Raw genomic sequence first — 25522 nt, 5'->3', positions numbered from 1 at the left:
ATGACACACGCATGCACGCTCAGATTTATTTGTGTCTGGGGAGAAATCCCACCAACCCAGGTATCGCTGGATGTCCAGCACCTCTTTTGGGCTAAGAGGCATCACGTGGATCTTGAGATTGCTAACAGAAGTGTCCATGATTCCCAAATTTTGATGGGAGTGGGGATGGGGTTCATGGGGAGCAAAAGAGCATCTCTTTGTCAAAGGTCACAAGTTCAAATCCCAGCAGAGGTCATACAAGTCACACAAATGTGGGAGACAGATGGGCACAGGAAACATAGAAGCTCATGCCAAGGGACAAACAGCACGCACACTCCGTCTCACCGTGGGGTCTGTAGGGATTGGAAGGGACTGTGGCCAAGTGTAGAGAGCTAGGTCAGCCCAGAGGGGCCCCCAGCAGATCACTGCCACAGAGGTAGTGAGAGCATGGTGTCACCTTACATCTTGATTTTCAAAAAATAAGCTCTGGATTTCTCCCAATTTGTAAACATTGGTGACAAAATCAAGTTTTTTTAAAACAGGACAGACCAAACAAAACACAACTGCAGTCTGAGTGTGGTGCTGTGTTCCTGTGGTCCCAGCTACGTGGGAGGCTGAGGCAGGAGGATCGCTTCAGCCTAGGAGTTCAAGGCTACAATGGGCTATGATTGCATCACTGCACTCCAGCCTGGGTGACAGAACAAGACCCAGTTTCTAAAAAATATAAAAATAAAACATATCCCAGCACTTTGGGAGGCCGAGACGGGCGGATCACGAGGTCAGGAGATCGAGACCATCCTGGCTAACATGGTGAAACCCCGTCTCTACTAAAAAATACAAAAAACTAGCCAGGCGAGGTGGCGGGCGCCTGTAGTCCCAGCTACTCGGGAGGCTGAGGCAGGAGAATGGCGTGAACCCGGGAGGCGGAGCTTGCAGTGAGCTGAGATCCGGCCACTGCACTCCAACCTGGGCGACAGAGCGAGACTCCGTCTCAAAAAAATAAAATAAAATAAAATAAAACATAACTGCAGATCAAGTCCGGCCCACAGGCCCCTGGGTGGTTGTCTACTCTGGGAAAACTGGAACGGGAGAGTGCACCACTCAGCCGGGCCCTCCCTCCCTGACCTGGGCTTGCCAGCAAGGAAAGCATACAGTTCCCAGGGACCCTGGGTTTGCAGGGAGCAGGGGCTGCCCAGGGAGAGGACCCTAATGCTGCACTACAGGGACTGAGCCTTTCTCACCACCAACTGTTAAGGCAACTGAACCCTACACTCATCATGGCCAGTTGGTTTCTCTTTTAATCATTTTGATGAAAACATTTCTAACTGGACTATACATCCTTGCCTTCTGAAAAACAAGATGGTACTAGGCACATCAGAAGCCACACTGTTCCGTCTATGGCGACTGCAGCTGTGGCCAGCTACACCAATTCCGCTGTGAGCCCCGTGGGAGTCAGCTGTCCCTTCTCTTTGCAGCAGCCGACAGCAGGTTGGCATGCAGGGGCCCAGGGAAGTAGCTTGCTCCCTGGCATGGCTTGGTATGGAGCCCAGAGGGGGCCTGGGGTGTGGCTGGAAGCCACCAGAGCCCTGCCTGTCCTTCAAGAGGGAAGCTGCTGGATGGGGAAAGGGTGATGCCAGGGCCCTGCGGCCTGCTCTTAAGATGTGCACACAGATCCATGCAGCAGGGTCTTCCATGGAGATGTGGGGACAGATGATGCATCCCTACACAGTCTGTCTTATCTCTCTCTCTATCTCTCTCTGTCTTTCTCTCTTTCTCTGTCTCTTCCTCTCTGTATCTCTCTCTTTCTCTGTCAGTTTCTCTCTCTCTCTCTGTCTCTCTCAGTGACTCTGTCTCTGTCTTTCTGTCTCTGCCTCTCTCTGTAACACTCTCTCCTCTCTGTCTCTACCATGGAAGGATGCAGCGAGAAGCTGGCCTCACCAGGAATCACTCCAGTGGCACCTGATCTTGGGCTTCCAGCCTGCAAATGTGTTTCATTTCTGTTGTTTGGGCCCCAGTGCCAGACGTTATGTGGCAGCCGCCCTAGCTGACCAACCTGGTTGCTGTGTTTCCAGGCCCCACGTCTTGGTTCTGGCAGGAAGAAGGGGTGAAGGCAAAAAGCAACCCCACTGGATCTGTCCATTTTATTAGAAAAACGATGGCTCTCAAGAAGGCCTGCCCCACAGACCCCGCCGTCATCTCATGGGCCAGGACTAGGCCAACAGTCCCTCCTAACAGCAAGGAAGGCTGGAGAATCAGGCGGGTTTTTTGCCCTATATTGCTGCCCACACAAAACGAGGTTTTTCTTCACAAGAGAAAGGGGAGAATGGCTACTGGGGAGGAGACACGGAGTGCAGGGAGGGTGGGGACCAAGAACCCGGCTGGCCTGCCCCTCTCGTCCACAGACATGTGGGGTGTCTGGTTTTCTGTGGCCCTCAGAGGCCCACCCCACAGGCTCTTTCTCATTTCTCTGTTTAGGATGAGTTATCTGTTCGTCTGCTGCACGCCCAGCTAAGGGAATGAGATTCATGAGCCATGGCCCTGACAGAGGCCACCTCCCCCATCCCAATGACCTCTCACGAGACTCTGGACCCATCCATTGCTGGGTTATGGGATTGGGGGAGGGGTGCCAGACTCCAGCCTCAGGGGCCAACACTCTTCCTGAAGTCTCCTTTGCTGTATCCCTTAGGCTGTGCCGGCCTCAGGGAGTGCCCCTGCTCTCTCATTTCTTTCCCAGTAAGTGATTTATCCTTAGGGCAGACCTGGCCTGCCCGTCCACCAGCCCACAGTGCAGCACACAGCTCTGTTGAACCCTTTATTTCCCCGTCTATCCTCCTTCCTGAACTCCTTCAGGCCAGCAGCCCAGCATGCCAAGGGTCCAGAAAGTGTTTGCACAGACAGCAGATGGGCAGCAGACAGACAGAGTTGCATGGAGGCTGGCAGGTGGCCAGGAGGCAGAGGGTGTGATCATCCCAGCCGGAGATAGCTTGGCCAGTGTTCACCGCAGGGCCCCCAGACAGGCTTGGGACTCAGCCCTGAATGGACTTTGACACCCTTCAGGGCTCCCAGGCAAGTGGCATGGTCATGGACAGAGGGCTGCACGTCTCTGGGCCTCAGCCGGCTGTCTGTAAAATAAGGCTGTGGTGGCACCCTGCGCAGGGCACCATAAAGGCCACGTGCGAGAAGTGCAGGTGGTGCGGGTGTGCAGGAAGGGTGTGTGCCATGGCTGGGCAGGTGAGGATCGCCAGGGAGGAAGGGAGGCAGGGGCCGCGACTCTTGGCTCCCTCAGAGCTGCAGGGCCTGCTGGAGCACCCGCTCGTCCTCCACCTCGTGGGGCAGTGTCACCACCAAGCTGCTGTTCTCCTGCATGGTCTGGCAGATGATCTCATAGGCCTTCTGGTTCCCTGACCAGCAACGCCGGGCCACCTGGAGCAAGGAGGGGGAGAGCAGTCCATGTCAACATACCTGGGCTCCCCACGTGTGTCCTGGCTCCCACACTTGGGGCCTCTTTGCTTCGGGACCTCTGAGGCTGTCCATGGGGCCAGCTGCCCTTTTGGGTCTGTCCCATCTCTACCCCCAGCTTAGGCTCCCTGTCTCTGGCCCTCCTCTGGGATCTGAAACTGGCTGTTATCACACCTAGTCCCGCTCCCCCGGCTCTGAGAATGGCCTTGCCTCCAGAGTCCTCCGCAGCACCTCCCTCCCCTCTAGAATCCACCTTGACCTGAGCCCTACCTTCACAGTCTCCCTGCAGTCCACTTTCTTCCCTCCACCTGGTCTCCCCTGGACGACGCCATGCCTCCTCCCCCATTCCCCACTGCCATTCTTGCCACCCCTGCCTCCACTGTCCACATGGTCCTCACACCTGTCCCCAACCCACTTTTCCATGCCACAGCCGGGGCATCTCCTAGAACAAAACCTCCTGCTCTGGGATGAAGACCTCTAGCCCCAACCCTGCCAGAAGCCCTGCAGCTCCCGGTGAGTTGGGGTGAGTCTCCTGCCAGCACCCTCTTTGTCCTCATGCTCACACTCTGGGCCCAGCCCAGGGACTCTTAGTCATCCAGACTATCTGAACTCCCGCCTTGGCTCCAAGCCTCCCCTCATTCTCTGGGTCCCACCTGTCTCCCCATCATCACCTCACCTGACTTCCATTTGAGCTGATTCCCCCTTCCTGGCTGCTGTGCTGTGGTCATGAGAGGAATCTGGCCCCTGTCCCCACACCCAGGAGATGATGTATGACAGCAAACATGGATGGGGGTCACCCAGCTGAAGGCCCTGCCTTCAGGAGGTGGCGAGGACTGGGCTGACTTACACCATTGGAGACATCCCAGCTGAGCATCAGCCTGGCTCTCTGCTCGGCCTCTGGGGTACCGTCCAGCACCAGGCCAAATCCCCCATTGATCACCTCACCCCTGTAGGAGGCAGAGGAGTTTCCAGTTCAGTCCTTGGGCCCAACCCCGCACAGAGTAGGTAGAAGCCCATGTTTTGGAAGCATTAGCTTGAGACGGCATCAGGGTTGGGGCCGCCACACTGCCGCCCTCTGCAGCCTGGTGGATGCAGGAGTCATGTAGGCAAGCAGAGCTGAGAGCAGCGTGGCCACCTGCCGCCTGTCTGCCCACTTGTGCCCCCTGTGCTGGGCCCGTCGGCCTCGAGCCCACTTCCAGCACCCATTGGAGGTCACCCCTTGATGGAAACCTCCTGGGCACCCCCAGTGGGCTCCAGCTGCCTGCTCCCTGCATTCTCAGAGTGCTGCCCTATAAAGCACACTCCCCTTGGTGTGTCTTGTATGACTCAATTCAGTCGTCACTCTTTCGGTTTTATCTTTAAAAACTATTTTTTTTTAGAGATGGAATTTCACTATGCTGCTCAGGATGACCATGAAATCCTGGCCTGAAGCAATCCTCTTGCCTCGACCTCCCAAAATGCTGGGATTAGAGGCATGGGCCTCTGTGCCCCGCCTGATTTTATCCTTATGATCTTTATCTTCCTTATCTCTTCTTTCTGCCTGCCTCAAGTGTATGGTGGGGTCCTTCTGATTACCTGATCTGAAGGCTAAGTTCCTTTATTTTCAATATTTCTGATTTTCTAATTAATGCATTTCTCTCCCTCTAACAGTTTTTGATATGTTCTTGTTTTCATTTGTTTCCTAATAGATGAGTTGAACAAATGAGTTTCCTAATAGATGAGAAGTGTGTTGAAGCTCTGCCGCTATTTCCGTACATGTGCACTGCAGCTGTTCCCCATCAGCCTGGGATGGCCCTCCTCATCCTCAGCCATCCACCTACAAGCTGCTGCCATTGAAGGATCCAGCCTTGGCTCCTGCTCAGTCTTCTCAGCTTTCAGTCACACACAAGGAGCACCCTTGATTTTGTAAATGCCTGAAATTCTGTTGTTGCAAACGTGTCCCTCCTGCCTCTTAGTCCTCACTTGCAGTATATCTGTTTCTTTTTCCTCCAGCACCCAAAATGTGCATCTGGTTTCTCTTGTCTCACATCCTTCAGGCCCATCTGGCTTTCCCTGCTTCTCTGCTCAGCCTGAATCCTACTGACCACAACCTCAACCAGTTCTCACCAGGAAGCCGGTGAGAGGTGCCCTGTTCCCCTTGCAGCCACCTGCACTGCCCATTCCTGGTCCCAGAAGCTGCACCCCTCCTACGAGTGAGCCAGCCCTGCTGTCTACCATGCTGCACTTGCATCCCTGCACCTGGGCAATCTGTGCCCTGCAGTGGGTTGCCCTCACACTTCCCACCAGCCTCCAGGTGGGAAGGTGCTCTGAGTCGATCTAAGGTCATTGCCATTCATCTGTCAGAGGAGCAACAGCCATGCCCAGGCCTGAGCATTCCCAGTGTCCCGCAGCTGGAGAGGCTTCTTGGAGATTAGAACTACAGATTTTGTTTTAGAAGCCTGCATCCCAGAGGGTCACAGATCAAGGCCACTCAGCTTCAGGTGACCTTGGCAAACTGACCACAGAGGAGCCCTGAACTTGCAGATCCCAGGAAAATGGGAACGCTAACACGTTGCTATTAATAGCGAATTTGGGGTAACTCACAAATGGTGTTGGAACAACTAACTATACCTTTGAGAAAAACATGAAAGTAGAAAAACATAAATGCCGGATGTATTAAAGTGCATGATTCGATGAGTTAACATATATGGATAGTTTAGAAGTCCTTGCACATGTTACACTCTACAAGTGTTAGCTATTATCAGCTCATTTCCTCTTCACCCCTAGCCTACAAGGCAGTTACTATTATTATGCTTATTTTCTCATTGAGAAACAAAGGCACAGCAAGGCTACCCTGTGCAGGCAGATGGCCTGAGAACTGCTGTCAACTATGGCTACTCAGAGAGGTCCTTGGGGCAGAGGATCAGCGTCACCAGGAGTTTGCTGGAAATGCTGAATCTCCATCCCACCCCAGACCTGCTTTTCTTTCTTTCCTTTTTCCCTTTTTTTTTTTTTTTTTTTGTAGAGAGGGTGTCTCACTATGTTTCCCAGGCTTTACTCAAACCTCCTGGGCTCCAGCAATCCTCCTGCCTCAGCCTTCTAAGTAGCTGGGACTATAGGCATGTACTACCAGGCCTGACTCAGACCTGCATTTTTACAATAATCTGCATTTTAATAATATCCCCAGAGGATTTCTGTGCACATTCAAGTTTCAGATGCACTGTAAGACATTGTTTAGTGTGAAAAAGTGGCAGTATCCAGATATATAATAGATGATGGATAGAACATAGCCATCTACCCTTGCCCCTCCCACACCTCACCAACAAAACTGCAGAGGAATTATTTAACCCACAAGGATGAGGAGAAAGGGACAGGAGAACGAGTGAAGGGATTCTGAAAGCTGGAGGCAGGCATCAGAAAGCTCCAGCTCAGTGGCCATGGGAGAGACCGGCAGAACCCATTGGCGCCCCAGGACCCAGGGAACTCCAGGAGCGGGTGGTCAGCACCAAGGGTCTCCAAAGGAGGGCAAGAGCAGGAGTAAAGTCGGAAACACCAGCTGGAAGCCTGCTCACCTGAGGTGGGCTCCCAGCTGCCCACCCACCTGCTGCCTAGAGGCTGCCTGAGCGGGCCCTCGGTGGCCACGGGAACTGACCGTCTCACATGTGAGGCCGCAGCACCAACGGGGAGGCCTCACCCCTCTCACTGGGTCCTCCCAATAGGGAAAGGAAATCAGAAAAGTCTTTTATGAGGTCCGACCAACCCAAGAACAACAGCCTGGCTCTTGTCTTGATCTCTTGTACTCTGTGGCCCAGCCAGATGGCCCTGTCCTGAAGCCTATGGTCCAAACGTCCACCTGAGCATGCAGGGCTGCAGCCAGCCGAGCAGTGCCCTATCTAAACTTGAGCGCTGGGCAGATGGCACAAAGACAGATGGCAAACGGGCAATCAGGAAGAGGGGCTGCAGGAGACAGTGGCACAGAGGAGGCTAGAAACAACACACAGCTGTCACTGGTTGTCCTGGAGTGGAGCCAACAGACAAGCGGAAACACGGGACGGTCAGTCCAGGAATGTGAGGGTGAGTGCACAGCCTAGAAACAGGGATCAATGCACAGGAAGGAGAAACGCTGCAAAGTTGTGGGGGGTGGGGCGTCCCCTTGGAGTAGCCATAGTGGGGATGGAATTGGGAGTGGCATCCCTTTCAAGTAGCCATGGTGGGGACTGAGTTGGGAGTGGCATCCCTTTGGAGCAGCCATGGTTGGAGGATAGACGTTTTTTCCGATGAGTTAGATTATGTATATGTGTAAGTGTGATGGGTCCCAGAATGAATTTGTGACACTTTCCCAAAAGACCCCTCAAGGGTAGCAGGGTAAAAGGTCCTCACTCTCCTTGCACTCTGGTCAGTCTGTGTCCTTGTCCACAGAGTCTGGGGGAAACCTTGGGGGAGCAATTTAGCAATTTGCAGGGAGCATTACCTATCTTGGGGAGCCCTGAGGGCAGGGTCAGTTGTGCCCTGTGTCTGCCTGAATTCTGGCCCTGCTGTCCCTGCCCTAAGGCCCTCAGGGTATGCCCTCTTCCTCGGCCTGCCCAGCCTCGTCCCTTCCTGTCTTCGGCTGTCTGTCAGCAATAATAACGGATCCTGGGGAACCTGGGGTCAGACCCCGGCTCCATCGCCAGCTCCATGGCCCTGGGCAAACTGCTCAGCCTCCTTCAGAGCCACTCTCTTTCCCTCCAGAAATGACTCAGGAAATCCTGCACAGAAATGCCAGGTACCCAATGGCCAGGCAGCCCTTTTCTGCCCGGAGCTTTCTACAGCCTGTGTGTTGGAAAGGACATGGCCTTAGTCACATTTTCCTCCAATTACAGCCACCTGAGTGCCACAGCATGGAACTGCAGCCTCCAAGGACACGAGGCCAAGCCAGCCTGTTGGAATGCTCCACCAGGACTTGGTTCTGGAGGGTAGGGGACCACTAGACCCGACCAAAATAGGCTCAGAGGCCAGTTTGGAGATGGCCAATGGAGCCGGGCAGGGGGCGTTGTCCTCCCTCCGAAGCTGCAGCACCCCTTGCTGCTCCCCGCAGCCCAGAATCCAGCTTCAACTAGGAGCCCAGACCTGGGCACCTTTTCTCATAGAGGCCAGCCGGGCAGAGGCAGAGCTGGGAGCCGAGGGGAGAGGGGAGCTGAGACCTCAGGTCTCCTGCCCCCAGCCCAGCTACCCTGGGAGCCTCACTCTCCTTGCACTCTCAAGTGAGGTGGTCAGAGCAGGGAACAGAAGACCCTGGCCATGAAAGCACCAGGAATTCCATGGGAACACATGGAAACTGACACGCTGGAAACTGACATGAGGAGGGCGGCTGCCATTCTTGCAGAGCCTCTGTAAGAGGCCTCCGAGACCCACGCGGCAGGGGAGATCCAGAGAGGTGGGGTGGCTAATGCAAGTCCTCTCCTGAAGTTCTGTCATCTGTCTCCGCTCACACAAGGAACACATTTTCCACAAGGTGCTGGCAGGGGAGGTGACCAGGGAGGTAGGGCCCAGGACTTCAGTCACCTCAGCCTGGCCCTGCCCCAAAGGAACCCCCAACACTTCCACATGAGCCCACACCCTGTCCTCTGAAACCTTCTTACCAGCCCACACCCCCTCCGTTGTGAAGGGCAACCCAGGTGGCTCCGCGACAGGCGTCTCCCACGAAGTTCTGCACAGCCATGTCTGTGGAAACAGAGATGCCTCCGCTCATCATCCCCTGCACTGGGTGGGCGCCGGGCTTAGTCAGGCCAGCCTCGGCTTGGGGCATCGGCAGGCCCCGCTGGCTAAGCCCGCACTGCTCGGCTGGAAGGATGGGGCGGCAGCTAAGCCCTAGGGACGGCGCCTCTCACAGCAGCAGTCTTGTGTGCTGGCAGAGCCAGAGCTGGAGCGGGAGAAATTGACACATGCCTAATTGTCCCATGGTGGAGCTCTCCAGCACTGAGCGCCAGGTAAAGCACTCCGGAAGCAGAGGCAACAAAAGAATTAAAAGGGATGTGGAACCAGTGTTAGTTCAGATAAGCAGAGTGCCAAAGAGAGTCACTCCTACTCTTAAAAATGGGAGGAGCAAACTGCAAATGAATGGCTTCCCTTGACCCCATTAGGGAATTGAGGTCCCAGGACAACCATCCAACCTGAAACCTGGGGAGTGAGAGCATCTGCAGAGAGAAATAGAGGCCAAGTCAGTCACCTTGTAAGTGTTCAACACATTGCTAAGGGACAGGCGCGGGCCAGCCTGAGACCGTGAGCCCCGGGGTGGACAGAGATAAAGGGGTTTGCACCCTCTTGCAGGCTCTTCCCCTCAAAACCCCAATGGGTGCCACAGAGAAGATCAGGGAGAACACTAAGAATATCCCCCCTCCTCTCGGTGCTGGGCTGTGAAGATGGGGAAAAGATCAGGAGCCAAAAAACGCAAGACATGCAGCTCTAGGATCTGGAAAGGTAAAGAAACAGCTGGCTGCCCACAGCCTGAAGGTCACCCACGTCCAGGGCAGCCCGCTGGCCCGGTGTGCCTGGCACTCGCCGGTTTTACAACTGGAAGTCCCATATCCCAGACCCCCTCAGTCCTGGGTTGGTCACTCTATGCTGAGCCTCTCAGATGCCAGAACATCTTTCGAAACATTGTGACTGACTGAATGCATCAATTTTTAATAAAATCCAAATCTAAAATGAAAGTTTAAGACATTTTCGTCTTCCTCACCTGCACAGAAGGCAGAACCATCGTAAATGTTGGAGGTCTCCCTAAAGGGGCTGTCAGTGCCACTCACGTCATGGTGGTCTCGGCTCAGGACCACCGGCGCCTGTGCATGGAAGGACAGAAGCTGTCAGCCAACAATGTCCACCATGGCTGCCTGGTAAAGGCTGAGGACAAGGGGCAAGCCACACTAGAACCCGCTGGATTTCTCCCCCTGGAAAATAGACCCTTTTCACAACTATTTCTGATGTCATCTGTAGCTTGGAATAGATTCATGTGTGTCTGGCAACACTCGTGTGTAATACATGTGTGAGCTCACCAAGTACTCACAGCCACCCCGTTCAGATAGGCACAACTGTTATCATGCCCACTGCATAGATGAGAAAGTGGAGGCACAGAGAGGAGAAGAAATTTCCCCTACATCACAGAGCGAGTGAGTTGTGAGCTGGGATTTAACTGGCACATGTTATGTGCTGGTGCTCCTCGTCTTACGATGGGGCTACATCTTAATAAGCCCATTGTACCCTAAGTAAAAAAATGACTTAGAGTATTTTTAACTTACAATGGACTCATCTGGACACAACCCCATTGTACATCAAGGACAGTACTAAACAAGTGTCGCTTCACACCATTGTAAAGCCGAAAAATTGTTAAGTCCTAGTGTCTGCTTAGTCTGGGCTCAAGCCTCAGGCAGCCTGGCCCCTGACCTGTGCAATAGAGACATGGCTGGCTGATGACCTGGAGGTGTTGGGGGACATCACTGGGGGAGTATTGGCAGCACCTACCATGAGACCTTGGGCAGGTCACTTCCCTCTGGGAATAGCTCTTGGTTTCCTGGACGAGGTAATTGCTAAGAGCCTTTTTGTGCTACCAGTCTCTGTGAGGACAAAGACTTTTCGCACGGAGAAAGCACTCACACTGAGTTTGATTTTTTAATACACTCATTGGCAGCACTCCCTGTTCCCCAGGACTCTCTGGCTGCTCAGATACCCAGGAGAGGCAGCTGGCTGCTGCTTAGCCCCGGTGAGATGGATGTCATGCAGCCCTGGAGGTCAGGTAGGGCTGTGGCTAAGGGCAGGTCAGCTGGCTCCCCTATGCTGTGCACAGGCAGGCCCGCTATGAAAAGGAGTCCTGGCCAGGCACAGTGGCTCATTCCTGTACTCCTAACACTTTGGGAGGCCAAGGCAGGGAGATCACTTGAGGTCAGGAGTTCGAGACCAGCCTGGCCAATATGGCAAAACCCTGTCTCTACTAAAAATGCATAAATTAGCCGGGTGTTGTGGCGCACACCTGTAATCACAGCTACTCAGGGGGCTGAGGCATGAGAATCACTTTAATTTTGGGGGGCGGAGGTTGCAGTGAGTTGAGACCCCACCTGGGATGTGGAGTGAGACTTTCTCCCGAAAAAAAAAAAAAAAAAGAGAGAGAGAGAGAAAAGAAAATGAGTTCTAACTGGCAATTTAAGAAAAAGAGTGAAGGAACTGGGAGGAACCCTGGCTAAAGAGAAGGGGTAGGGGGAGCCATATGATACTCGGCATAGGGAGTGTGTCAGCCTGGCTCTGCACGGTTCAGTCAGGAGAGGGAGCAGGCAGGTCAGTACCTGGTTCACAGTGTACCTGGGGAGCAGCCCAGCTGTTCCAGCTAAGTAGTCCTATTCCCATCACCAGGCCCTGGCAACTTTTCTTCCAAGTGTCCCATAAAGCAGATAGGGCTGGTTGATGGGCGTGAACTTCTCAATCCCCCCAGGGGATCCCGAAATTTCACAGGCCCCCTGTGCCAGAGGATCCATCCTGCCAAAAGCCTGGGATGCCCTGTGCTCCTGAGTGACGAGGCCCACCTTTCCCTCCTTCAACAGGCCTGTTCCCACGTCTTCACCTGGGCAATGAAACCACCTTCCCTCAGATATCCTGACACTTTCTGGCCATTCAGGTCTCAGCTCAATGTCAGCAACTCAGAGAGGCTGTCCTGACGACCCCTCTTCGCCATATTCATGTCCTGCATGCCGCTCCTCACCCTCTGAAACCCTGTCTCAGTGTGTACCTTCAGCTTTGCGTCAATCACCCTTCACCACACTACACAGGTCTGTCTTGTTCTCTGCTATGTCCCTGGTGGTTAAGACATGCTGCACAGCAGCCGCACTCAGCCTAGCACTGTCCAGTGAATGAACGCATGCTTACTGACCCGTTTCTGCTAGCCAGCTGACCGCAGCCCGGGGCGAGTGCGCCTAGAACCTCCTAGCAGTCCCCGGGAACACCTGGGCTTCCAGGAAGCACTGGGTGGGTGTGTTTGGCTGTGCCCAGCACGGCTGGCTGCTGCCTTTGCTGCTGGTGCCACCCCCAGAATCATGCCAGGGTGGCCTTCACACCTCTGTCCCAATGCCTATCTTACATCTGGCCAGTAACATTCCTGGCGCTTCTGAAAAGAGAGACGCCCACAAGAACTCTGTGGCAGGAGGAGCCAGAGTCCCTCGGAGCAAGCACGCCCAGGGTTCCGTCCTCGAGGCAGGCCTTGCTGATTGGGAGCAAAATGAGCAAAAGCTAGGGAAGTTTGCCATTGCTTGAGAAAAGGGAGTTCCATAAAGATGTGTAAAGTTACTTTGTGGAAGCTGACTCACTCAGTCCTCACACATACGCTTTTTATTCTCTTTTCACAGAAGAGGGAAACCAAGGCTCAGAGAGGGCCCCGGACTTGCCCAAGGTCACACGGAGGGAACAATGATGGGGCTTGACACACACAGAGCAGGGTCCCCAGACACCTCCCCCAATCCCAGATTATCCCCAGAGGGGCCTTGGAGCCCCCGAGCCACCTATGCTCCAGGGAGGTTACCTATTTTGAGCACTGCTCCTGCTCCTCCAGGCCCTGCTTCCCACCACCCCCTCACCGCCGCCTCACCCTTGCCTCCCCAATAGAGCCCTTCTACTCAGCTGGTACCAGGGACCAAAGCCTTCAGCAAAACCTGATCTCCCTAAAGTGGGGGAAGTTTGGGCCTCAGCTGTGGGAGGCCTAAGCTCCTGGGAGGGGCTGGTCCACTGCTCCTGAGCACTGAGCTGCCGAGGCCCAACAGGGGTGTCATCCCACCCAGAAGGCTGTGGGGTGCAGCTGAGGCACAGGCGGGAAGGCCCAGGGCAGGAAAGGCAGTGGGAAGAGGTTGAGGGATGCTTCCCCTGGAGCACAGGACACCTCACCTTGATCCTCCTGCAGGCGATGGCCTGGTTAATGGCTACAGCGATGGCCACACGGCCCTTCTGGTCTGAGTACAGGATCCTTGCCTGGGAGCCCACCACCTGAGGAGAGAAGGGCGACAGGCGTCTCAGCTGACACAGGCAGCAATACCAGGACCTGATGGTGCAGGGAGATGCAGGCGGCACTTCCACCGTGGGACATGGCCCTTGGCAGCCTGAGTGCCTCTCTAACAAGGTCCAGGAGGACCCCCAAGGTGTGTGGTAGCTCTCAAATCTGTGACCTGAGGTGAGCCCCCACATTCAGCCCACTAGACAGCCACACCAGCCCCACATGTTTACTGCAGTCTGGGCCCCCAGACACCTTCCCCCAATTCCAGATTATCCCCAGAGGGGCCTTGGATCCCCTGAGCTATCTGTGCTCCAGGGAGGTTACCTACTGTGAGCACTGCTCCTGCTTCATCCCACAGTGATGACATCAACACCACCCAGGGCAAGTTTGCATCTGGCCTGCTCCACTCTTAGTATGCCACACAGCCTCTCGGCTGTGAGTCTTATGGGAAGATACTGTCATCCTCATCATAAGCTCCATTTTCCAGATGATGACACGGCCCCGAGAGGTGGAGCCACCTGTCCGCAAGTTGGCTGTCTGTCTGCCGCACCCAGGAGCTCAGCCACCCAGTGATTGCCTCTCCTGGCAGTAACAGGTGGTTGTCCCCGGGAGACAAAGCTTCAGCGCATGAAATGAGTCACTGTGTAGCTCTGCGGTCCTCAAGCTGGATGACATTTGGCAATGACTGAAGACATTTTTGGGTGCTACTGGCATGGGTACGGATGCTGCTAAACACTGTACAACGGCCCCCATGATGAAGAAGAAGCCCCAAATGACTCCAAGAGATACGTGCACACGTGTGTTCACAGCAGCATGACAACAGCCAAGAGATGGAGGCGACCTGGGTGTCCAGCGCGGTGCACAGATGAACCAAACGTGGTCTATCCGTACAGTGGATTGTGATTCAGCTTTAAAAGGAAGGAAATTCCGACCCATGCTATAACATGGATGGACAAAAGGACAAACACTTCTGATCTTGCTTATATGAGGTTGTTGAGTGCCAGGGTCTGTGGGAGCAGAGTGGGGAGTTAGCGTTTAATGGGGACAGAGTTTTGGTTTGGGAAGATGAAAAAGCTCTGAGATGGATGGTGGTGATGGCTGCACAGCAGTGTGAATGTGCTTGAAGCCACTGCACTGCATGTTCAAAAATGGCAAAGATGGTTAAGATGGTAAATTTTATGTTTATGTATGATTTACCATAATTAAAGAAAATTTATCCAGCCCCAAATGTCAGTACGCCGAGGCTGAGAAACCCTGGTTTCTCCAAAGAAGATGCAGGTGTCTGCCCCAGCTGCTGGTGAGCTCGACCAGGAGCCAGTTAAAAGGCGGCGGAGCCGGTAAAAGGCGGCAAGGCCTGGCCACAGAGGCAGCTGTGCACCTGGCCGCGAGCTCAGCTTTGGCCGGGACAGTGAGTCTAGCTGCTTCTTCCTCCCTCATGGGTTCCTAGAGAACAGCCTTATTTTACTCACACCAGCTGCCTCAAATCCTTTTCGGAAAAACTACTCGTGTGAATCAGCACTGCAGAGATTTTCAGATTTTTTTGGATCCAGAAAAAAATTGGCGAGGAACTGACATAGGATTGCCCACTTTGTCAAGAGTGTACGTTAAAAGAAAATAAATCAAAAAAATTTTAAAGGCAACCTTCTGCAGTCCCCGTTCAGAAGAGAAACAACAGTAAGTATCAGGAGGCACACAATCGCTAGGGAGCTTTAAGTCAAAGCAGACGCACCCTGCTGGCAGCTCCAGCTGCAGCTCCACCCCTTACACCCTCAACTCTTGCACCTCCCGAGGCCCCTTCTCAGCCATGCTGGCATCCTCTCAGGCTATCCCCCTCTCTTCTCCACCCCATCTCTGCATTGACCCTGCAGCTTCAGCCTCCAAGTCTTGGCCTTGGCATCTCTGACTCCTCACCGCCACAGAGATGCTGTTGGCATGGGGGCTCTGAGGCTGGATACAAATGCAAACCATTGTGCACAGATGAGACAGCCCAGGACAGGGGCAGGCCCCTCCTGGCCCTGGGACTCCTGGGCTAAGACCCACTAGTTCAGACACAGTCCATGGCCAAAGGTGTATGAACAAAATGCCCACTTTTTTTTTCCATTTTGTCCTCAGTACACCCAGCCTGCTGCCACCGTGGGGCCTGTACATGGGCTGGTCCCTCTGCCTCACCCAATTGTCACGTGGTTGCCACCCTTTCTGCATGTAGATCTGGACACACATGCTGGACCCCTTCCCTGGCCACTCTGTGTGAGGCAGCTCCACCCACTCCTCCCTGCTGGTGCTTTCCCGAACACACACCCAGCAGAAACTGGGCAAGACACATCTGTCAGCTCAGCCCCACTATGCACCACCTGTACAAGCAGGGCCACAGGGGCCTGCTCCAAACACTGCCACTGCCGTCTCCCCTTTGCAGATGAGGGTGTGGTGCTCAGAGAGGCTGAGCCACTCACCCCAGGTTACACAGCTGAGGATATGGGAGCCTGCTCAGGTCCAGGCACCCTGGCTCGAGAGCCCAAACTCCTTCCTCTGCCAGGCTGCCTCTATTTGTTGAGTAACGGGATGAAGAACGACCTGCCCAACTCTGGTCACTGGCCCAGAGCCCCAGGCCACTTTCCCCTCTATGTTTTAGATTATAAAACATACATTACATAGAATGTACCATCTTAATCATTTCTAAGTACACAGTTTAGTGGCATTAAGTCAATTCATAATGTAAAACCATTGCCCCATCCATCTCCCCATTCCTCATCCCCCAACCCCTGGCATCCACCATTCTGCTTTCTGTCTCTATCAGTTTGACTGCTCTAGGGACCTCATAGACGTGGAACCATGTGGTATTTGTCCTTTTGTGACTGGGTTTTTCACTTAGCATGGTGTCCTCCAGGTTCATCCATGTTGTAGCGTGTGTCAGCACTCCCTTCTGTGTGAGATATTCCATCTCATGGTTACCCACACTTTGTTTATCCCTCCATCCATCAGTGAACACCTGGGTGGTTTCCACAGCTTAGCCATTGTGAATAGTGCTGCTGTGAACATGGGCGTGCAAGTATCTCTCTGCGTCCTTGCTTCCAATTCTTTGGGCTACACATCCAGAAGTGGAATTGCTAGGTCATAGGGTAATTCTATTTTTGATTTTTTTTGCAGAAGCTTCCTCTTGTTTTCCATGTGGCTGCACCATTTCACCAACAGTGCACAAGGGTTCCAAATTCTCCGTGTCCTCTCCCAAGCCACCCTTTAAAGGCCCTGGGCTTCTTTCTCCAGCAGCCCCTTGGGCTGCTTCCCCTCCCAGTGTGGCCACCATGGGGCTGGCACAAACAGTCACACAGGATCTGGTGTGTGCACCCTCTCAGGGCTTGGCAAGCTGGAGGCCGTGGACCAGGCTGAACGCCCGTTGGCAGCACCTCACCTTTGGCAGTCTCCTGACAGCACAGCCACCCCAGCCTCCCCCCAGGCCTGGGCCCTCACCAGCCGGTGCCTGGCAGCCTCTCGGATCCAGCGGATGTTGTCCATGTATTGCAGCTTCACAGATACCTTCACTGCAAGGGAGAGGAGAGCAGGCATCAGAGACCCTCCAGGGGCACAGACCCGCCCTCAGGCAGGCTGCTCAGCTCAGCACAGACCCTGCCCTGAGCCCACCACTGAGCCAGGACACAAGGTGAGGGAGCCCATCCCACCCCACCCCTGCCTTTCTGAACTTGGGGACCAGCAGTGCCAATGGTCCCACGAATTAATGCACAGCCGTGCAGCCCACTGCCTGACGCACTCGGTCCCTCCACAAATAGCTATACAGTGCCTACTGTACACCAGCACCGAGCAAGGCACCAGGAACAAAGACCACTGTGGGCTGTGAGGAACACAGGACCGTGGTGAGGGGCCCCCAGGGTGGTGGGTGTGAGAGCTCTCTGAGGAAGTGGTCATCAAGCTGAGTCTAAAGGCTGGGAAGGAACCGGACAAGGAAGCTCTGAGGGAACAGCATACCAGGCAGAGGGAACAGCCAGCGCAAAGGCCCTGAGGTGGAAATAGACTTGGCCTATGTAGGAGCTAGTTGGCCAAGTTCACGGAGGATGTGTGTGTGTGAGGAGGCACGGGAGCCTGCCTGACCAGCTCGTGAAAGCAGATTGGTAATTTTCCAGAAATTGTGTGAGCCAGTGGTTAACACAAATATCCTTAAAATTTTAAATAAGTTCACACTTTTACCAAATTATACTAAAAATGAAGGTAATAGAAATCCCTCACTCCTGTGACATCACAGCTGTTGACGAATATCTGCCTGGTGGAGATGCCGCAGGGTGTGTGCTGCAGCACGTGTTGCTAGGTCAGCATGCCTGGAAACCAGCCAGGCCTGGAGTCTTTACACCAGGGTCCTCGTGGGTGCAGCAGCTCAGGGCTTCTTTCTGGAGGGCTGGTCGTTCCCCACTGGCTGCCTGCTGTTCTCACACCAGGGGAGCCCAGGAGACATCTGACCAGACCCCCAGGAGAAGGCCCCTGCTTCCCCTGCCCTCCTGCCTGGGCCCCTGCCCACCTCCTCCTCCACAGGTGACCACATCTCCCCTCTGCCTGGCTCTCCTGCCCTGGGTCTGTGTAACCTGGACCCCTGCCCAGCGCACTGAACCTGGCTGGCAGCAGGGTGGGTACGGGCCCTAGAGATGTGAAGCACACAGCAGAGGCTGGTGACCCACACAGAAAAGCCACCCAACCTGCAGGAAAGCTGCAGAGAGACCAGGGTAAGAACTGCAATGACAGAGGAAGTGTCATAAAATAACCACGAAATAACAATGTCAGACCCACTCAACAAGAACAAAGGTTGGTTAAAAACCAGGCGGGCCATGTAGACACGGAAAAACACAACCCTCTGGCGGAAGCAACACTCAGCATCAGCAAAACCCAGGATGAACTTGGGGGACCCTGATGCAGAGGAGACCCTTGTGGACCTGGCAGGCGTGGAAGGCTGGCGGGAGCATGTGGAGGCAGCTTCATCACAGAAGGCAGCAAGAAGGAACTAGAAGCACTGCTGTGAGCACTGCCCTGGCCACGTGGAGGGGGAGGCTGCGTCTGAGAGGGACCATGGCGTGCTGAGCACTGCCCAGCAACCCTGGCCCCGGCCACTGCTGCCTGGCCACCCTAGCCCTGGACCATCCTGCTTCACCCACTTTGAAGGGCTTTCTGTCACTCGCAGTCAGAGGTCCTCACTGGCAGAGCCCAGGACAGTTCTGGAGGCAGAGGCTTGGTGGTGGGAACTGTGCCTCCATGACTGAGAATGACACTTGGGGACCAGGATCTTTGCAACTCACTCAAGTTTCTTTGAGTCCCTTTGTGTTGCCAGCTGAGCACCCACCAGACTTAAAGTCATCTGCACCCGGGTTCCCTCCCAGAATTAGCTAGGTGGACCTGCTATGGAAGCTTGTCGCTATGGAGGCAGGAGTTTTGGGGGCCACCCACCCAGGGGCACCCCCACCAACAGCATCACCTCCATCAGCGATGGCTTCCTCCAGCACAGATGCGGCCAGTTCGTCTGTGATCGCCAGGTCCTGGGGGTCCCCCGATGTGCAGACCCAGCGAAAAGGTCCAAATCCCTGGGAGAATATGTCCCTGCAAGCACAGATGCCTCCTCACCCTGGGCCCGCTGGCTTGGGCGGGAGAGGGGGTGCAGGTGTGAGCACGCCAGGGAGGAGGGCTCAGCGTCCAGAATTGGGGTGTGGAACCCCCTAAGCTGCCATTGGACAGCAAGTTCCAGGGGCCTCCCTGTCCCCTCTCTGTGTCCCAGTGCCCCCAGCCCTCCATCCCTGCCTCCTAGTTGTACCATCTCTAGCCACAGGAATAGGAATCCGGGACCTGGGCAAACAGAAATGCCCCCAATTGCTGTTACAGATGACAAGAAAATCTGTCGCCTAAAAGTGACAGTCACATTGAGAGGAGAGTCAACCTGGGGCGGTGGCCTTGGGGAATTCGGCCTAGGTGAGCTTATCTTCCCAGGAGGCAGGCTTCAAGGCAGGGTTGTCCTGGGGGGAGGATGCCACGGCCTGGGCCCTCCCTGGGTTTCTGCACTTGCTAGGCCAGGGGGCACCTCCTCCTGGGCAGCCCTCCCTCTCCGGAGAGTGCCGGCTGCCAGTGCTCAGCCCCTCCCACCTCTACACCCCACAGTGAGCCTGACGGTGAGTGGCATTTGCCTTTCACACCTCCATCTCTCTCTGGTCCCATGTGGCACCCACTGAGGACTGGCACATCTTCCAGAAGTCATGTGGCCCCTCCCACCCACAGCAGAAAGCCCAGACTTCTCAGCCTCGCCCAGGCTCCTCTCTGGCTCCTGCCCTCATGCCCTGCTTGTCCTGGGCTGCTGGCCCTCCCCAGACCTGACCCCCATGGCCAGAGAGGCCCACGACCCCCAGGGCCACAGCAGGTGCTGGGCTTCATGATCCAGCCATCAGCTGCCCACAAGGGCCTGTGAAGACACACCCATGAGGGCCTGTGAAGAAACACCATTCAGGGGCAGGTGTTTGCCAGGAAGTGGCCTCGGCCTCTAGGGCTGGCAGTCCCCTGTTCTCGCTGAGGCCCTGCAGGAGGTGTCTCTCATCTGCATTTCCTCCTCACCTGCCTGTCTGTGGTGGAAAACCCACGAACGGAGCCTGGTCACTTTGGGGCGGTGTGGAGGTCTCAGCGCATGACCTCAGGGGCAGTCAGAGGCTGAGGCTTCTCCAACCTAAACACCCAGGACCCAGACCCTGAAGGGGGCAGGGGCAGCACTGGGCACACTAGATGTGGCAGCTGCCTGTCACTCACCCCATGATGTGCTGCATGTAGGAAGGGTAGCGGAACTCTGTCCTGCCAGCACCTTTCTTCTCCACATCCGCTCCTGTGGGCAGAGCCTGGACAGTCACCGCCCAAGGCAGGACACCCATGGCCACCCTAGATGGCAACTTAAACACAGGGCCCAGTGGGAGGCTGGGGAAGGACCCGCAAGGTCTTTTTCAAGTGAAAGAAGAGAAAAGCAGGGGCAGCCGTGGCCGGCTTGCCGCCATCTATGTGGCCGGGCACAGGATGCATGTGCTTGCCATGGACGCCGCATCAGCCTCCAGCGCACCACAGCCCGCCACCTGCAGGGAGGTGGACAGGGTTGGGGGACTTCCTACCGCGGACACTGTGGCTTTTGAACCTCATGCCCCGTGAAAGAATTGCCCATTTTACGGAAGGAAGTTTCCATCACGGAAAAGGAAAGCTGCAATTCTGGGACTGGAGCTTACGCCTGAGTCTTGTACCTGCTCTCCTTATGGGACTTTATGTTCCTAAAGCATGTGGAGAAACTGAGGCCCAGAGAGGCTGAGCCATCTGGCAGGGCCAGCATGCAGAAGGCCTGACAGAGGCACAGCGAAGCCTCGGTGGGGATTAGCGGGGCCACCCATGGCTGAGCCTCCGAGTGAGGTGGGAGCCAGAGGCACTGGCCCAAGAGGCTGGGCCCAGGGTTGTGGCCCCTCCCTCCTCCTCCTCCCTCCTACCTGCTCTCTGGGCCTCCAAGAGGAAGGCGTTGCCATAGTCCCAGAAGAAGAATTTCTCCTTGGCCAACCTGTTGATGGCTGAGACTTGCCTCCTCAGGCTGCAACAAGCCATGGGTCAGCACCACCGCTGTGAGGCCCTGGGGCCGCCCCCACATGGCACACACAGCACTGCCTGCCATGCTCCCTGCCAACTTCCAGCCCTACTGCCTGGACTGCCCCTGCTCCTTGGGTTGGCCCCATCCACCTGGAATGCCCCTGCCCCTGCCATCTGTTTGGAACCTCTGCACCCTTCAAGGCCCAACTAGCAGCTCCCTAAACAAGCATTTCCTGGTCCCCAACGCCATCAGGCCCTGGGGAAAAACAGATGTCCCAGAAAAGTCTCACACCCCAGCATCTACTTGGCGCCATGCTAGGACTACACTGGGCATTCAACAAATGTCACTCCAGCTTGTCCCCCTGCACTGCTAAGAGGTAAGTGTGTCATGACTCCATCTGATGGGTGGAGGCAGAGGCTCAGAGAGGTTAATGTCTTGCCAAGGCCACACAGCTGGTTGCTGGAGAACCAGGTGGCGGCCAGAGCAGGACAAGGTGGTCTGCCCAGGCCAAATGCTTTTGCCACCCCCAACCCCGAGTAGCACCTTTCCTGGACCAGGTCCTTGAACACAGCAGGGTTGGAGGCCATGAGGCTCTGGGCCTCCGTGAAGCTGAGCTGCACGGGGTAGTAGCCGCCATTGAACGGGTTGTGGCAGGATGTCTGATCTGACCCCAGGTCCACCAAGCATTCCCCCGTCGTGTCCAATTCGTGGACCAGGCGCTCCCTGGGGAAGCCATGGGGTGGTCAGTGCAAGCCACACACAGCCTGGGCCCAGAGTCTGGGGCCAGCCGGGCGGGGACCGTAGCACATTTTCCCATTCACAAATCCAGCAGGCACAGCCTGAGCTAGACCCTGCTTTCCCCTGGAAAGAGAACCTACGGGAAGGCTGTGGGCAGAGCAGGGACGGCCGCTTCAAGCTTGGGTAAGGGTGTGGGCCAACAAGGGTGGCGCTGAACTGAGGCTCGAAGCTTTGTGTCCCAGCAGCTCCTGGTCAGCATTGGGGTCTTTGCTCAGGGGGGCCCATCTGGGTTCTCAAGCTGGCTATCAACTCCCAACCCCCACTCACCAAAGCGCCACCACGTTGCCATGGTAACCAAGGCTGAGCACCTCCTTTCTTTTCCTTGCTTCCCTGGAAGGACACAAGAGCAGAACAGGTGCCCCCCGCACCTATGCATAGGTGCCCCGGACACACCTGCACCCCAGCTGCACACAGGGGCAGACCCAGGAGGCCACAAGAGGTATCATGTGCAAGCGTGGGGACCATGGGGCTGGGCCATGCAGCATGCCTGCAGGACCCCGACTTTTGTTCAGGACACAAAACTATAAAGGGAAAATCCAGACCCAAATGCCCCAGATCAGAAAACCCACATGGCAGCGGCAAAACTGCCTGGGCGATCTATGGAATTCAGGTTATCGATGTGGGACCTCCACAGGGATCGTTACAGAACTCATCAAGGTGGCCCCAGAGTCGCAGGATTCACTAGAGATGATTCCCAAAATTATTCGGAAAAATAGGACAAGAAATCAAAGCATATTTTGGGGAACAGAAGATTTGAACAGGACTTGCAGGTAGTAGCGGTATCAAAAAGCAGCAATACGCAGAGAAGGTGGTGTGGCCTCCATGAGAGAGCAGATTGAACGCTCACCGGGAGCGGCCTGGAGAAGCCCGAGGGAGCCAGGCACCTCCCCTCCCCCAGGGGTGCAAGGTTGACAAGGTAGGAAAGGACACACAGTCGCAGGGCAGCAGGGAGGCTGGCCCAACCCGGGGCTTGTTGCCATCCCAGCTCAACGACCCTGTGGGAACCGTGAGCTCCTGGGAGCTCAGGAGCTCACTCCATTCCCATGGGTCTTCCCCAGCTCAGGGGCTGCGGAAGTGTGGCAGGCAGGTTGCTTGAAGCAGTTCCTTAAACTGATTTTGATGTATGTGTATGTGTGTGTGTTCATGTGTGGATGTGCATGCATGTGTACATATATGTATATATGTATGTATATGCATATGTGTATGCATGTGTGTGAGAATAGATATTGTGGACATATACGTGTGTTTGTGTGTCTGTGTGTGTTTATGGTGTGTGCATGTGTCTGTGTGTTTATGTGTGTGTGTTTGTGTGCACCTGTATGTGTATGTGTTTGTGTTATGTGTGCTATGTGTCTCTGCACATGTTTATGCATGTGTGCATGTGTGTTGTTATGTGCATGTTTCTGTGTTTGTTACATGCATGTTTGTGTGTGTTTACATGCATGTGTGTGTGTTGTGTGTGTATGTATGTTATGTGTTTATATGTTTATTTATATATGTGCATTGTGTTGTGTGTGCATGTGTGTGCATATGTATTGTGTGTTTATGCATGTTTGTGTGTATGCATGTGTGTGTTGTGTCTGTATTTATGTTTGTGTATGTGTTATGTGTTTATACTTGTTTGTGTTTGTGTGTGCATGTGTGTATGCCTGTGTCTGTGTTTATGTGTGTGTATGTGTGCGTTTATGTGTGTGCATGTGTGCACTCTGTGTGTGCCTGTGTGTGCATGCATGTGTTGTGTGTCTATGTTTATGTGTGCGTCTGTGTGTGTGTGTCTTGTGTGTTATTGTGCTATGTGTCTGTGTGTTTATTTGCATGCATATGTTGTGTGTGTTTGTATGTGTAACCATGTGTGCATGTGTGTGCTGTGTTCTCTGTGTGTGTGTGTATGTGTGTTTATGTGTGTCTTTATGTATGTGTGTGTGTCTGTGTGGCTACATGTATGTGCATGTGTTTTGTGTGTGTGTTTATGTGTGTGTGTGTGTGTACATGCACACAATCAGGATGCTAAACGGCCTGAACAGGGATGGGAGTTAGGTCAGGGAAGCCCCTCACAGCACACCTGGAGTGTAGAATTTCTTCTATCATTGACGAAAAATTATCTGAGAGTTCTAAAGAGGGTGCAGTGTGGTTGGATTGGTATTTTAGGATGATCTAGGTCAAAATAGTTCACTGCATCATTTCTCAAATTTTGTTTACATTTTCATCAGAAACAGCTTTTAAGCCCCTGTGGAGATTCTGCTCGAAGCCAGGTGGGCAACCAGCGCACCAAAGTGTCTTCCTGTAACAGGACTCTGCTCTGCATGGTAAATTAATTGAGAGGATGCTTCAAAAGTGGCATCCAAGCAGGAGCCCCCAGGGCAGTCTTCCCACCATCCCACTGAAATACCTCTGAAGACTTTGCCTGGGGGTGAGGCAGAGAAACCCACTGACCACCCCTCAGCACCACGGGCGAAGCTCTGGCCTGGAGCACAGGGAGGGAGTGCACGCCTTGCAGGCTCGCCACTGCAACAGCACAGGGCAGCCCCTATCACAGGCCAGGCTGATTCTGCGAGCCCACACAGCAGGGAAAAGAAGACACGTGCTTCACAGAACCAGGGTGGAGCATGGGAGCCCCAAGAAGGCTGCCCAAAGCCCATCAGAACCAAGTGTCTGAGCACCAAGCCGGCAGCCCAGTGGCTGCCTCCATGCTGGCAATGACGGAATGTTGGAGGCCCTTCCAGTGGCTTCTGTCCTATCACCACCCTCGGGTCAGCCCTTGTGTGCATGTGCGCATGTGTGTGCATGTATATGTACATGTACATGTACGTGTGGTGCCCACATGCGGCCAGCTGTCGGGCATTAAGCAGGCCCACACCAAGCTGCCCCCTGGGGGTCCTCTTGTGGTCTCCTGCTGCCATGTGTCAGGTGTCAGGTGTCTGGAGTTAAGCTTGGAACTGTACCTGAGCCTCTGGATGCAGCGGTCCAAGCTGTCAGTCACTTCCATCAGCCAGCCCTGCTTGTGGCGTTTCTCAAGGGCTGCTTTATCCACCTGGGGCCATGAGACACGGGGACACGCAGTTACAAATCTTCCCTAAGTGTATCATCCTCAACTAGGAAGGCGACATCTCCCGTAGGTCCCTTGCTTTTCTATAACACAGTCTCAGGGAAGACACCACAAGCTGCCTCCTCTATTTATTCCTTCTCCCACCTCCCTTATCAGCAGAACCCAGGTAGGGGTTCAGGGTGACACAGTTCAGCCCCAGGAGATAACCTACGTCCAAGATAATCACAAGGACCTGTCCACTATCTCCATCCTCCCTTGCAGATAAAAACATCGATTTCATCTAAGACTAACCAACGAGATAAAAGAAGGGATTTGGAGACATGACTTTCCTGATAAAATACAGTTGTAGCAGCCACTTCCCTTCTCACCTCTTCCTGTCTTGAACATGGATAGGATGGCTGGGGTGGGGGCAGCAATTGTTTCTACAAGGGAATCCCAAGGGAATCTAGAGATATTAGCATCATTGAGCTGCCAAACCAATGCCAACACTATTGGTTACATGAGAAAAATAAAACCCTATTTATACAAGCTGCTGTAGGTAGGTTTCCTGTTACCTGCAGCTCAGTGCACTCCTAACAAGCACAGGTATGTATGATGTAGGTTTGGCATCAACTGAGTGGAAATTCCACCGGCACCTATCGCCAAGGCTTGCCTCAAGGCTCCTTGCCTCCTC

At 54.5% G+C, this 25522-nt stretch overlaps 1 protein-coding gene across 2 annotated transcripts in view; it reads right to left on the bottom strand.

Moving 5' to 3' along the window:
* Positions 1 to 2105: 2105 nt before the first annotated feature.
* UROC1 (urocanate hydratase 1) overlaps positions 2106 to 25522 on the bottom strand; it is a 35486-nt gene continuing 12069 nt past the window's right edge. Inside the window, exons 9-21 of one of the 2 annotated variants that reach the window (XM_033210925.1) lie at positions 24746 to 24834; positions 22651 to 22798; positions 22071 to 22171; positions 21549 to 21728; positions 20911 to 21008; positions 20198 to 20270; positions 18888 to 19009; positions 16886 to 16956; positions 13315 to 13413; positions 10136 to 10235; positions 9039 to 9120; positions 4286 to 4385; positions 2106 to 3402 (exon numbers count right to left, since the gene is read on the bottom strand). In XM_033210925.1, the coding sequence (XP_033066816.1) occupies positions 3262 to 3402; positions 4286 to 4385; positions 9039 to 9120; positions 10136 to 10235; positions 13315 to 13413; positions 16886 to 16956; positions 18888 to 19009; positions 20198 to 20270; positions 20911 to 21008; positions 21549 to 21728; positions 22071 to 22171; positions 22651 to 22798; positions 24746 to 24834 (1404 nt within the window). In that variant the 3' untranslated portion in view covers positions 2106 to 3261. The remainder of the gene's footprint in view (positions 3403 to 4285; positions 4386 to 9038; positions 9121 to 10135; positions 10236 to 13314; positions 13414 to 16885; positions 16957 to 18887; positions 19010 to 20197; positions 20271 to 20910; positions 21009 to 21548; positions 21729 to 22070; positions 22172 to 22650; positions 22799 to 24745; positions 24835 to 25522) is intronic. The other variant, XM_033210924.1, reaches the window with a different exon arrangement.

The sequence above is a fragment of the Trachypithecus francoisi genome, unplaced genomic scaffold, assembly GCF_009764315.1.
Source record: "Trachypithecus francoisi isolate TF-2019V2 unplaced genomic scaffold, Tfra_2.0 Lachesis_group0, whole genome shotgun sequence".
Classification (NCBI taxonomy): domain Eukaryota; kingdom Metazoa; phylum Chordata; class Mammalia; order Primates; family Cercopithecidae; genus Trachypithecus; species Trachypithecus francoisi.
The sequence above is the reverse complement of the archived record's forward strand: the minus strand, read 5'-3'. Positions and strand labels throughout refer to the sequence as shown.